The sequence below is a fragment of the Sturnira hondurensis genome, unplaced genomic scaffold (genome assembly GCF_014824575.4).
Source record: "Sturnira hondurensis isolate 20B ecotype Veracruz unplaced genomic scaffold, ASM1482457v3 Scaffold0018097, whole genome shotgun sequence".
Lineage (NCBI taxonomy): Eukaryota > Metazoa > Chordata > Mammalia > Chiroptera > Phyllostomidae > Sturnira > Sturnira hondurensis.
Genome location: NW_028090728.1, coordinates 1,983,850 through 1,997,406, shown reverse-complemented (window position 1 = coordinate 1,997,406; position 13,557 = coordinate 1,983,850). Strand labels below are relative to the sequence as shown.

The following is a 13,557-nucleotide window of genomic DNA, read 5'->3' as shown; positions in this document are numbered from 1 at the left end:
AAAATGCTGGTTTTTAATATTGAAAATAAAAGCATTTAATATCTCTTAAAGGACAACCACATCTGCTTTATCCCTGGCAGGGAAGGGGTACCATACATGAGCTCACACTGGAGGGAGTCTGGTTGCCAAGACCCCTTAGGGCACCAGGCAGCATTACCCCTGTTGGCACTGGGGGATACCCAAAGCGGGGGAAGCCACCTGCACCTAGCCTCTGTTGGCAGGTGGTGGGTGAGAAAGACCCTTCTCCCCCCTCACCCAGAGCTTAGGGTTCCCGTGGGACCCTGCAGTCACCCTAGGCCAGGGGCTCTCGGAAGGTACTCCAGGCATGGAAGCAGCGAGTGAAGGCATGCTGCTCATTACCCTTACGGACCAGGCGTAGGCGGCGGCGCTGCTCGTGCTCTTTAGCGCGTAGGTGCTGGATGTATACCTGGTGAGCAGGATGTATGTGTGTGAGCCTCGGGCCAGCCTTCCAGGTTCCCAGGTTGGCCTCAGCACCCCCCTCAACCCAGCTTACCTGGCAGGCCTTGAGACTCAGCTTGATCTCTACCTGGCTCGTCTGGGTCCCCACCCACATATAGACCTGTGGGTGTGGCCGGAAGATGGTCTCATGGGGGACTCAGGAGCTCCCCCACCTTCTGGCCTAAAGTGGGTGGGCTCCTCGAATGGGCAGGGTCCTCAGGGGTCTCACCTCTTGGCCATTGTCTAACAACATGATGTCATCATCTGCCAGGTCATCTTGGCAGAAGTCAGAACATTTCTCAGTCACTGCGAAGTAACCCTTCTCATTGGAGCACCTGGGGGTCAAGGGTCAGGGGGGACTAAGGGTCAACAACAGCAGGACTGGAGCTCAGGAGGTAGCTGGGGCAGGGGTCTGGGCCCAGCCTTACCGGAAGAGCCGGGTATGCTTCATATATTCAGCGTCATCGTCATAAGGCTTCTGTGCGCCTATGCCCACCCAGAAGAAGTTCTCCGGCTCTTCACCTTCATTGATGACCTGTGGGTAAAAAGTTGGTCCAGCCCACGGTCCCTGTCTGCCCTCTCCTGCCTACCTGGCCTCCGCCTGCCCTGGTCACCTGCTTGCTGTAGGAGGCATCAAACATGGTGTTCAGTATATCCTCCGCCAGCTTGGCTTCATCAGGGTCTGATGCCCGGCCCACCCATGCATACACGATGCCCTGGTTGTCTTCACTCTCAAAGGGAACCTGGAGAGTGCACAGGGTTCAGGTCAGGCGCAACCAACATCTCCCCACCCTGACCCATAGTGCTGGTCATTCCCATGATCCCACCTTGAGGATGAAGCAGAACTCAGAGTTGAGAAGACTGGAGTCAGTGTTGATCTGGATGCACCTGGGGCAGGGGGAGTGTCAGCAAGGAGTGAAGGTGGCTCACTGACCCCACCTGCCCACCTATACCCCTTCCCCAGCCAGGCACCGGGTACAGAGGGCGCTGCCGTTGGTGCGAATCTGGTAGAGGCTGGGGTGCAGGGCACCCTGAGCCACCTTCCGCCTGCCCCGGTGGATGATGAACTTCCTCTTGAAATGGGACAGGAACTTGGGGTTCTCCTGCTGCTGAGTCATGCGCACCACCTGGATGTGTGGAAGTGTCAGGGGCAGCTCCCTGGATCCCCCACTCTGCCCCTTGTGGGCCAAGCCTTCCCAGGCTGAGTCTCGTCCCCACAGCACCACATCCAGAGGCTGTGCGGGCAGAGCGGGAGCATGGCAAGCGCACCTCTAGCTTGCCAGGGAAGAGGCTTTCAAACTTCTTCTGCAGGCTGAAGGTGAAGGTGAGCCAGCCCATGTTGGAGGCTTCCCGGCCCTGCCAGAAGTACACGATACACTGGAAATCCTCCTCAGGCTGCTTCTCTTCCACCTCGGCCGCTGTCTCCTCGCCTTCTTTGCCCTCGGCCCCAGCCTTCTCCCCGTCTTTCTCTTCCTTCTTCTCCTCCTCCTCCTCGTACTCCACTGGGACCCAGTACCTGCAGGGCCAGGGGCAGTGAGCAGAAGCCCCATGGTGGGGAGGGCGGGGCGAGGGAGGCGGTCTGGGCAGCACCTGCAGAGGAAGACGTAGCAGTCCTGCGTGTAGAAGTGGCCGAATTCCTCCTCAGGCAGCCGTGCGAACTTCTTACCCTCGAGCACGAAGCCCTCCATGCCGTCCAGGTCCTCGTTCCATTCCTCCATGAGCTGCTCAGCCTGCAGGGGACCCCCGCTGGTGGGCTGGGGCTGGTACCTCCTCCCCAGGCAGGGGACCCACATAGCCTCCTCCCAGGCTCCGCCCCATCACAAGAGGCCCGCCCCACCTCAGCCAGCGCCATGGGAGGCTGCCTTGGCAGGAAGAGCGCAGTGAGATCAGCCTTCATCTCATCTTTCTTCTCAGAGTCGCGCTTCACCTTCCCGGCAAGTCCCTGGCCCTGCAGCACGGCCTCTGCATTGCGTGTGTAGTCCACCGTCAACACATCATCCCAATTCTTGAACTTGGCCTTGAACACCTACCAAGGGGCAGAAAGCATGAGCTGGAGTGGGGTCCAGCACGGTTAAGGTTGGGGTGGGAGGATGTCAGGGGAGGCTTGGGAGGCAGGGCCCCGGGAGGCAGGGGCGGGGCTTAAGAACAGGAAGTGGGAGGGGCACGTTACAGAAGGGTGGAACCCAAGGCCTAGGAGGAAGCAGGGCCAAGGAACCCGGAGTAAGAGGGAGAGATTAGAGGGGGCGGGGCTTAGGCAGTGAAGGGGAAGGGGTGGGCTTGGGTTCAGTTCTGTAGGGCAGGAACATTCACAGAAGGGTCAGGGTTTGAAGGGTCCTCAGGATCTTGGGGAGGAGGCCTCGGGCGCGTGGCCTGTGTGGCTGGACTGCACTGACTACCTGTGCCTCAGTGCCCTCGAGGCTGCGGCTGACCATGGTGTGACGTGGACGGTGCAACATCCCGCACAGCTCCTGGCCCAGTTTGAGGGCTGCGGCTCGCACAAGGCGTGGGGACTTGCGGCCAAGCCAGATGAACACATCGGACCAGCAGTCCAGGATGTACACACAGCGCGTGTCCAGGAGGCTCTGTAGCTGTGGGGCGAGGGACTGGAGGTTAACCAGTGCTGGGCTATCAGGAAAGGATCCCGCCTCCTCACCCACCTCCCAGTGCGTCTCACCAGCCGCATCCTGGGCAGCAGTTCCACCTTGGGAGGTGTCTTATGCTCCACTGACAGCCTGTAGTTGATCTGGGGCAGCTCCAGGTAACCGAGACCCAGGCCCACCTAGTAGGAGAAAGGTAAGCATTGTAGGGGTAGGATCTGAGGACATGAGCCCCACCCACAATAGCCCAGGATTTGGAGCCTAGCCTTGATTTACTGTGTGCATTCAGGGCCACTGCCTGCTCCTCGCTAGGCTTGTTTCCCCCCTCCACTCCAAGATCATTTTAAGGATATCTTATCAGTGGAAGGACTGTTAAATGGTGCTTTCTTTGCCTGCTCTGTCTAGAACTTACTATTGTTTCTAATTATCTAACTTGTCTTTTCCATGGTCACAGGAAAAGGCTTCTCATCACCTACAGAATTAAGGCTAGGCTCTCAGGCCTGGTCCCCAGGCACTTCTCAGCCTCCCTTTCCAGCTCCACCTTCCAGGAAAAACACCCTAACACTCTTCTGGCTTGACCCAAGAGCCAGCCTCCAGATCTTGGCTCAGGCTACTACCTGACCAGAAGGTGGTGTCCTCTCCACACCAAAGTCCAGATGGAAGACTAGTTACCACAAGGCCCTTCCCCACAACCTGACCCCTAGTGAAGTCAGGCCCACCCTGCGCCCAGCTCACCTTATACAGCTTGGGCTGGGGTGGCCAGAAGTCATCAGGCACATGCTTCTTGATCTCAGAGGGCTCACCACCAAGTGCCTCCCAGAACTCTGGGAGCTCCTGGCCCTGCACCAGCAGTGTGATCTCTGCCTTCCCTTTCCGCTCATTCTTGTTAATTTTTTCTGCAAAGAGCCTGAGAGCAGGTGCAAATCCCTTAGAAAGGCCATACCCTTTTGTAGGTGAGTTTTTCTTCACACAAACCCCCCACCATATCTGAGCAGGGCGCAACCCTCATACCTGGCCTTGGTTGTGCTACTCAGAGTGGCCTGGGCCCCCCGCCACACATAGAGGTCCAGCCCTCGGTCTAGCAGGAAAACGAACCTGGATAGGAGGGGCAGGGATGGGGGGGGGCTGTGACAGGCACAGGCAGTGACCACTTCCAGGTCCCAACTCCGCCCCAAGTCTCTCATTATGGGGCTAAGAGAGTTGCTTATGTCACCTGGACACATTTACTAAAATGTTTTTTTAAGTGGTTGCTGGAAGACTTCTTCTAGAGCCCACATCTGTTCTTCACTAGTGGCGGGGAGGAACTTCAGGGTCAAGCACTCCTGCCTCACCTCATGGACGCTCACCTGGGGTCCAGAGAGGCTCCCTTGAGTGGCACAGGCTCCAACTTGATGTTCTTTTTCCCATACACACGGTACATCCTAGAGGCCACAGCACAAGTGGCTTGGAGGGGATTCCAAGGGACCAACTTACCCCTAACACTCTTCCCCCAATTCTTCCAAGCTGCATCCAAGTCAGTGCTGCCCAACCACGCACCCCTCACCTGGTGACATAGTGTGTGTCCTCTACAGTGTAGAAGCCACTGGCTGTTCCACCCTCAATGTAGGCGATGTCGTTGTCAAACACCTGCATGTGTGAGGGTGCAGCCCTTTGTCACCGAGCTCCCACCACTTCCCACCAAATACCACCCTGCCTGTGCACAGAAGCTGAAGGGGAAGAATACAGTCTGTGTCTGTAAACATGGACACATATCGATCAAAGTGTTAAGATGTATGAATGTATGAATGGGTTCACTCCTGTGCCAGTTTAGACATGGAAAGCATGCGTCAGGGGGCAGAAGCAAGCAGGGCTATGGAGGGTCCTTGGGTGCATCTGGGTAAAATCTCGTGTGTGGCCTCCCCAACAGGGGATCAGCTGGAGGAGGGCTGGCATGACTTGCTAGCCTGCTCATTGGGCTTGGCCTTTGACCTTGCCTCCTTGGTACCCAGCTGATGGCCCTGCCCCCTAGCCATATTGGTTCCAGTTCCCCATCTCTTTCTTGGCCTTCAATGACCCAGGCTCCCCCACCTTTGGCCTCATCTTGCTCTCTGACTTTACCTTTTTTTGTGCCTGCCTTCTACTTTAGGTCTGAACCCAAAAGTTTTTTGTCCCAGCTCCCTGCCCCGCCCCATTAGTTATGCCCATCACCCTTGCCCCGCCCCCCCCAAGGCCCTCCCAGCCCACTGGCACCTGCAGGAACTCCTCGCTCTCATCGCCCATTTCCTCCCGCACAGTGCGGCACTCTGCACCCAGGTAGTTGCGCAGGTTCACCGCGTGGATAGCAGAGCAAGCCTTCTTGTCCAGGGTGGCCTCCCCACCAATCCAGTAGTAGATCTCCCAGTTCAGAGAGCTGCTGTCATCCAGAAAGGTCTGGGGGCCAGGGCACGGTCTTGTCAGCCCTCACCAGGCAGTTTTGGTAGCTCCCCACAGATGCCGCTCTGATGGGCACCGACTCCCCAGCCCAGGATGGGGTGCACTGCCACCCCCGTGCTGGGGCCCTTGCCCCTGGTCTCCTTGGCAAAACCTTCCCTCCCAGCTTGCCTCAGTAAACAAAGCTGTGGAGTTGGGGATTCCGAGCTATCTAAGGTAAGGTCAGTGGGAGTCTCATAGTCCCCAGCAGTGCGCCTGACTTCTACCTTGAGCACGATGTAGCAGTCAGCCTCGTAGAACTTGCCATGTAAGGCTTCCTCCACCAGCACAGGTATGAAGTTCTCAATCTGCCAGATGGTCAGGCCAGGCAACTGGCCCACGTCCTCTGTGAAGAACTCCGAGTAGTCGAGGCGCGGTTTCTCCAGGCCCTGGTCCCAGCGCCTCGCCCTGCCCCCCGGGGCTCGGCTGTCGGTGATTTCCTGGGGTTATAGCCACAAGTGTCCACTCAGACCGGTTGCTCTACTCAGCACCCACCTCAGGGCCTGTGCCCAGGGTCCCCTCTGCCTCTGGGTCTGGGTCATGCTATCTTGAGCAGAGCCCAGGACCACCTGCCCTGACCTAGCCCATGACCTGACTTACCTCCTGCTTTTTGTTTTTCTCCTGAGCCACGTCTGACATGCCCTTCAGCACCTGCTTGGCCTGGTCATCCTGGGCTGAGTCCTTGCGCCTCCGTAGTCTCATCTTTCGAGCAAGGGGGTCCTTGGGCCCACCCCCTACTTAGGGGAGGGGGGCAAATAGCTAAGCCCTGATGTGGCCTGCCCCTGGGGCATCCAGCCAACCAGGGGCCAATCTGCACACCAGTGTCCAGAGAGCTGTGTCCCACTCAACTTACAGATGGGTACGTGGAGCCCAAGAGAGGCCCCACACTCTCAGGCCAGACCCTCCCCTGCTTACCAACTGCTGCAGCAGCCACTGTGGCGGGGGAGGCACCTGCCAGCCGCAGCTGGTTCTGCAGTGAGAAGTCTATGTTGTACCACTCGGCGGTGCGGTCAGCAGGCTTGGGAGGCATGACCAGGCTGGGGTTCTCCCGAACGTCCAGGACCTGCCTCATGGGTGAGCAGGGGGCACTGAGCCCAAGTCCCACTTCTCTGCCACACCTGTTTCTTGCTCTTTGCAGCTGCCAGGTTTGAGAGGCCCAGGGCTGGGGCTGGGGGCTTGTGTTCCCCTCCCAGCTCAGTGAGTGACCATCCCTTCAGGGAACTGTGACCTTGCAGGCTGGCTGAGGGACTTAAGTCTGTATGCTGGCCAGCAGGATACAGATACAGGGATGTGGCTCACCTCCTCCGCAGAAGCACTCTGGCGACAGCCACCATTCCAGGAGGCCTCTGCTGGGTACCTCTTACTCCAGTGACACCCCTGTGGTTGGTCTTCCCTGAGGGCCTATCTATACCTCTGCGCTCCCGGCCAAACCCTGCTCCCAACCCTTGGCGTAGCCCCGTCTGCCCCGACCTGGATCTCTGTCAGGAAGTGGATGGCCTCTGGCAGGGTCACCAAGCGGTTCTTGTTCAGGACAAGTTTCCTCAGCTTTGTGCACCTGTGAGGACAGAACCAAAGCTTCAGAGAGGTGAGGGGCAGGGAAACTTCCAGTCCTGGGAAAGGGGAGGCAGGCAGGCCAGAGGACTGACAGATCTGGCTAGTTAAGAAATCAGTGAGCTTGAACGTGCTAAAAAGGCAGACAAAACTGAGCACATGGAACTGGGATCTTCTCACAGCTGACTGTGAAGTTCTCTTGTGACTCTGACAGAGCAAAATTTGTCCAGGTGACCTTCTGCAGATTAAAGTTCCCTGGATACAAACACGAAAAAATGTGTTCTGTGTCAAATTGGCTTGGAAGCTGCTGGGGTGGGGGATCTCTGTTCTGCCTGAAGGACTTAGAGCCAGGAGGCCACGTGAGAGGACACTGTAACCTCCAGAAAGGGGTGTGGAAGCAGCACTGTGCCCCAAACTCACATGGCACTGGAACCCCTCTGGCCTCGACCCAATCAGTGTCCTTCCAGAGGGTGCTCTGGGGAACCCAAACTGGGAGTCATTGGCCCAGTTTGCAGGTTAACACAAGCCCAGGCCTGAGTAGTTAGTCCACCCAAAAAGCCAAATCAACTCCTCCATTCTGTACGACACACGAAGACCACAGGGGGTTCCTGTTGTCACTCTGGGGTTTCCTGAGCTGTGGCTGCCCCCACCCCACTGGCCCAGCCTTGCTCTGATACCTGCAGAGGCTCTCTGGGATCAGCTCCAGGTTGTTATTGGCGGCCATGAACTCCTCTAGGCTAGCCAGCTTGCCGATGCCTGAGGGCAGTCCATCAAAGTCCAGATTGTTGGAGTTCAGGTACAGCTTCCTCAGCTTGGTCAGCTTGCAAATGGCCGACTGGAGGGAAAGCAGAAAGAGGCGGGAGTCATGGTAGCAGCTAGGATGGCCCAGTGGCCTTCCTATCCCTCCCCAGTCCTGGACTCACAGGCAGTGAGGTGAGCTGATTTCGGGACAGGTTCAAGGTCTCCACATGTACCCACTGGTCAATGCACAGGGACAGCTCTGTGATCTGGTTGCTGCTGAGGTTGAGGCGTCGCAGGCTGGAGAGGGTGTACAGGCACTCGGGCACCCGAGTCAGGTTGTTGCAGGACAGGTCCACATCTGGGACACAGGGTGGGGTGTGTCAGCCAGGGCCCGAGGCAGCCAGATCTCACTGGAAGCCTGGTTTCACCACCTGCAGGCTGTGTGGCTTTTAGTGAGTGACTTAACCTCCCTGAGCCTCAGGACAGACTCCCTTATAGGGGGTTCTGAGCATAAAAAAGTCAATGCTCAGGACTGGGTGTTACCACTGGTCATCACAGTCATGGCAGAGACAAGCACAACATAACCACATGCTAGCCTCTCCTCCTGGGAGATGGTCAGAGAAGCAGGGTCAACCCCTTCCTCCATGGGAAGTGAGGTACCTGAGGGGACCAGAGGCTGATGGGCCACCCAGGGACTGCTGACCTGTGAGGTTGCTCAGACCCTCAAGGCTGGTGGGGAGGTTGCTCTGGGTGCGCTGGGTGTTCTTCAGGTGCAGGGTCTGCAGGGCTGTCAGAGCTGGGAGCTGCCTGCAGGGCCATGTGGGTGGTCAGGCCAGGGGAAGGCCCAAGACAGCTGTGGGGTGAGGTGACAGGAAAGAGGACTGGGGTAGGGCCTGGCTGAGGGGCACAGCCCACATTGAACCCAGGATAGGAAGGGTAAGGGCTGCTGGGGAGCAGAGGGCCCAGGCCCGTGCAGTGCCGACCGGAGCTGGGCGTGCTGCAGTGGGTTCCCATTGAGAACGAGTGTTTGCAGGTGCAGCAGGCGGCGCATCTGCGGGGGTAAGCTCTCCAGGTGGTTCTCACTGAGGTCCAGGTACAGCAGGTCGGTGAGATTGATGAAGAGCTGGTTGGGGATGGTGTCAATGCTGTGGGAAGAGGGAGAAAGAGGACAGGGCCAGCGGGGCCACCAGGTCAGTGCCACATGCCTGCCTTTGGGACCCACCTGACTCCTGCTGCATCGTGGCCCTGCCTGGCTCACCCTCCAGGCCTGACAGGCACCTGTTATGGCTGAGGTTCAGCACCAGCATGTTCTTGGCGTTTTCCAGCTCCCGAGGGCATTCTGTCAGCTGGTTGTAGCTCAAGTCCTGGTTAAGAGGGGTAAGGCCAGGTCAGGAGTCAGTGCTGGTCCCACCTTGCCAGTCCTCCGTCAGCCTGGGAGATCAGGCAGGGCACTGAGAAGGGGGCAGATGAGGGGTTTTGGGGGCCAAAAGGAGACAGCCAGGACCCTGGGGTCCCCAGCCAGGACCCCAGACAGCCAGGACCCAGGGTACCTAGGCTAAGGCTCTGACTCCATGAATAACCTTGGGCAAGGCACTGCCTATTCTAAGCCTCAGTCTCCTCATCTATAAAATGAGACAAAAATGGTCTTTGGTCCCAAAGACCATTGTCGTGGGTGGGTAACCACTGACCAGGACTGACAGGTCCTCCAGCTTGAAGATGTCATCTGGCACTCCAGAATTCTTCAGGTTGTTGGCTCGAGCCACAATGGCCTGGGGGTAAACCATGAAAGTCTGTGATTCTTGGCTTCTCCCTCAGGAGATGCAGAGAGATGAGGGAGGGACCCTCCTTAGGAAGCTCACTGGAGGCCAGGCCTGAATGCTCTCCCACCCTGGCCTTTGCTCACAGTCACTCCACCTGGCAGGCTCTTCCTCTTCTCCCCACGAGCTCCTATTCACACCTCAAAGCCCAGCTCAAATGAGCCCCAGAGCCCAGCACAGCATCCCTAGGGAAACTTTTCTTTTTAAATTTTTTTTTTAAATTTATTTATCTTTAGAGGGGAAGGGAAGGAGAGAGGGAGAGAAATATCAATGTATGATTGCCTCTCGTGTGTCCCCTGCTGGGAACTGGCCTGCAACCCAGGCATATGCCCTGACTGGGAATCGAACTGCGATCCTCTGGTTCACAGGCCCGCACTCAATCCACTAAGCTACACCAGCTGGGGCAAAATTTTTCTGATTGAACAATCCCTCTTCTTCTTTCCAGAGGGCAAGACAGGGATGAATCTCTGAGTCAGGGCTCCTAGAACAGAGAGAGAAGCTTGGCCCAATGAGAAATCAGTGTGGACTAAGCAGGTCTGTGTTTTTTCCCAAGGACAGAAACTTCATGCTGCCAATGAAGTTTTCTCCTAAGGACATAAAAAGGTCAAGGAGCAGAGGAGAGGTCGGGGAATGGTGCTGGGATTGCAAGTAACAGCAGGGTCCAGGGCTGCCACTGCCCCTCCTTTAGTTCTGTGTCTGTGTGGTGCCCTGTGCCTTCACAATGATCCCCCATCGAAAGCTTCCCAGATAGTGGGACTTGTCTGAGGTCAGCAGGCAAGAAGTGGCAGAGCCAATTTGAACTCAAGCAGCCTTAGTCCTTAAGATCCAGGACTTTAGCTTTGGTTGGGAATGACCTTTGGCTAAGGCCTGAAGGGTCTTGCCAGGAGCCTATTGTTCTGGAATGTCAGAAGCTCTAAGAAGAGCAGAAGTGTGAGCAAGCCACACTGACCACCTCCCCTTCTGGCCAAAACCCCCACCCTAGCTCTATCACACCTGGCTATATGACCTCTGCCAAGTGACCTCTGTGTCCAAATATCCTCATCTGTGAACTTGGTGGAGGTCAGGATTAAAAGGTAAAATCCACATGGAATAGTTAGAACATTTTCTAACCACTACCAGTTGTTATTATTGTAGCTGTTTCTCAAAACAGCTATTGTAGGAAGAGGTGATGCTCTAGCCTGGGGTCTGGCCCTGCCCTCATGCCCCTGGCTGGTGGGCCCAGTCCCCACCCCAAACTTGGTGGCCCCCCAGCTACACTTACCCGAAGAGACGGCAGGCTGGACAGCTCCCCATGAAGCGTGGTTAGGTGGTTGTGGCTCACAGAGAGGTGCTCCTGGGCCAGGACAAGGGGGCAGAGGCTCAGTGGGGTGAGAGGGGTATCTATGGGGTCTCCATCTGCCTCCACAACTTTGCCCAGTCAGGGGTCCTTTGGCTACACAGGCCCAGTCCACCTCTGCAGCACCCCAGCCCCACAGACCCCACCTTGCATGCTTCCCAGGACAGAGTGCTTCTTCCCTCTTTGCCAGCTTTGCTCATGGCTATCAGCATCCTTCTCTGTCATCTGCCTTCTGTACCTGGTCTAGCCCCATCCACGGGCACCCACCCTACCCACTGAAAAGCCCTCACCAGCTTCTGCAGGGCAGCCAACTCCTCAGGCAGGTAGCAGAGGCCGGTGCGGTTCAGCTTCAGCCATCGCAGACTGGTCATGGCTTTGATATTTTCAGGGAAGTAGCCTCCCTGGGGGGGTATTGATGGTTAGGCTGATCTGGGAGAGGCACGTCCCTGCTCTACCACCCACTATGGCCCCCAGCTGCCCATGGAAACTTTTGGGAAGCAAGGCAGTCAACTCTCACCAGCTGTGTGACCCCCGGACAAGTCACTCTGCCTCTCTGTGCCTCAATTTTCTCAACATAAAACAGGGCTCATAGAAGCCCCCTCATGATAGAAGTGTTGTGAGAACCAACTAATTATTGGATGACTGCTGGCCTAAGATCTGTATCTCTTGCTGGTTCTGAGCCCCAGGAGAGTCAAGATGGAATCCCAGCACCCACTATGTGGTCAGCTTGGTTCAAATGCTTTTGACCAGCATTCCAGGCTCTGCCTGTGCCCTCTGCTGTGGGGGTAGCCCCTGAGCCTCTACCATGGTCCTACCTGTGCCCTTCATCATCAGCATACAAGCCATTTGTGACAAGGTCCAAAGCCCTGGTGCAAAGCCCCATCTCCCAACCATGCACAGGTACTGCCTCGTTCATTCATTCATTCCCATATTCAATGAATGCCCACCTCAGTAGCCCCCAAACCTTGTGGCAGGGAGCCTGGGGTAGCATGTGCCTTCAGTGTCCTTGTCTGGTGTCCCCTTCCCCTACAGCCACATTTCTGGGCAGTGACTCAGACTTTCAGTCTGAAGAGGACACATGGAGACCCCAGGTGAGGATGGTGGGCATGAAGGTAGAGGAAAGTGGTGTGGTCACCTATATGTAGGGTCAAAGTGCATGCATATATGGATAAATGCAGAAAGAACCTGCCTACCTCTTTAGCCTTGGCCGGACAAACCCCTGACCCCAACTGACATCTGGGCTCCCTGACTCTACACACCAGGCTGACATTAAACTGACTCCAGTCTGAGTCTGCCCACTCTCCCACCCTTCAGCCTGGGTGGGGTCTCCTAGTACCACCAGGCCAGCTCTCACCTCCCTCAGCTCCCACCCAGGCTCCTCTGGTCACGCCCTGCCCGCCTCATCCTTCACGCTTTCGAAAGTCCCTACCCACAAGTGGTTGGAAGGCTGGGCTACGGCTCTTGGTGGCCCTGGTCCATCAGTCTGGCAGCTGCCACCCGGGGCCTCCCACACTTGCCTGGCACACTCTCCAAACCAACTACTAATCCTCATCTCCAAGAGGGTAACTTTTAAGCCCTTTCACAGAATAAGAAAACTGAAGGGAAGGGACTTGCCCAAGACCACACAGGGTGGGGCTGGCAGGAACAAGGTAGTGGTAGTGATGAGCTGCAGACCCAACCAAGGCACTCGGACTGCCCGGACTGCCCGGACTGCCCGTGGTGCGGCAGTGACTCAGAGCCTGGCCTGAACGTATGACCTCAGCGGGACGGGAAAGGAAGGGTGGGAAAGTGGTGGCAGAATTCACTGACCCCTGCCCAAATACCAGGACGGGTACATGGGGTAGGGGCTCCCAGCCCACCCCCTAGCGTGACTCAGAGCTCAGGCGTCGCAGCCACCCCGACCCAGCCTCGGTCTCCGGTGCGGGCCCTGAGCCCGCGATCCAAGCCCCAGGAGAGCCCCACCCGGCCCCGCCCTCATTCACTAGGCCCCGAGGCAGACAAGACAGGAAGCAGAGACCGGAGCGGACTGGAGCGGACCAGAGGACCCGGAGGGGAGCCCGGCCCACCACCCGTCCGGCTCACCTTGAAGTCGTTGCCGCTGAGGTCCACGCCGCGCACGAACGGCAGCACTCCAGTGGCCTCCATGGCGCCGCTCTCACTGCAAGGCCCGGCCAGGCGCTGGAGGGTGGTGAGAGAGCTCCCGGCTGAGCCACCGCTGGCCCCGCCCCTTTAACTCCTCCCGGGCCCCGTCGGGCGGAAAGGCGGAGCCTGGGCTCAGTTCCTCCAGCCCCGGCGCCCCCAGGCACCGCGGGAAGCGCCGGTCCCCGCCCCGGGAGGGTTTAGGCCTGCCCCGGCCTCTACTTCCCCGTCTGTTCCAGGACTGGAGGGGCTTCGAGGAGTTCGGGGGCCCCGTGTGCTCGCGCAGGAGGCTTCATAACCTCCAGGCTAAGAAGTCCCCGCGCGCCCCGGGCAGTGGTGCGCCCCGAGCTCTGCAGCACCTATCTCCAGGGCTGCTGCGGTGGAGCAAGTGTTGAAGTTGCCTCCCTGGTTCTGGAACCCAGGCCCGGGGACGCAGCTGCCCTGCCCGGGAGTCTTTATCTGCACGCAG

General features: G+C 57.7%; 1 protein-coding gene across 2 annotated transcripts; it reads right to left on the bottom strand.

The window, feature by feature from the left end:
- Positions 1 to 17: 17 nt before the first annotated feature.
- FLII (FLII actin remodeling protein) lies at positions 18 to 13,167 on the bottom strand. Of its 2 annotated transcripts, none has more exons than XM_037068839.1 (30): positions 13,032 to 13,167; positions 11,240 to 11,350; positions 10,875 to 10,946; positions 9,485 to 9,565; positions 9,075 to 9,160; positions 8,780 to 8,941; positions 8,500 to 8,603; positions 7,979 to 8,154; positions 7,733 to 7,890; positions 6,975 to 7,059; positions 6,420 to 6,567; positions 6,105 to 6,241; positions 5,732 to 5,944; positions 5,286 to 5,465; positions 4,600 to 4,682; positions 4,403 to 4,477; positions 4,068 to 4,151; positions 3,792 to 3,963; positions 3,134 to 3,238; positions 2,856 to 3,047; positions 2,297 to 2,485; positions 2,050 to 2,189; positions 1,729 to 1,975; positions 1,432 to 1,586; positions 1,287 to 1,347; positions 1,074 to 1,202; positions 888 to 994; positions 689 to 794; positions 515 to 580; positions 18 to 427 (listed from the first exon to the last, which is right to left on the bottom strand). In XM_037068839.1, the coding sequence occupies exons 1-30, from the start codon at positions 13,092 to 13,094 to the stop codon at positions 293 to 295; spliced, it is 3,822 nt and encodes a 1,273-aa protein (XP_036924734.1). In that variant the 5' UTR covers positions 13,095 to 13,167; the 3' UTR covers positions 18 to 292. The 2 variants fall into 2 exon arrangements, with proteins under 2 accessions (XP_036924734.1, XP_036924735.1); XM_037068840.1 differs by having other exon boundaries at positions 6,105 to 6,238.
- Between the last annotated feature and the right edge of the window lie 390 nt (positions 13,168 to 13,557).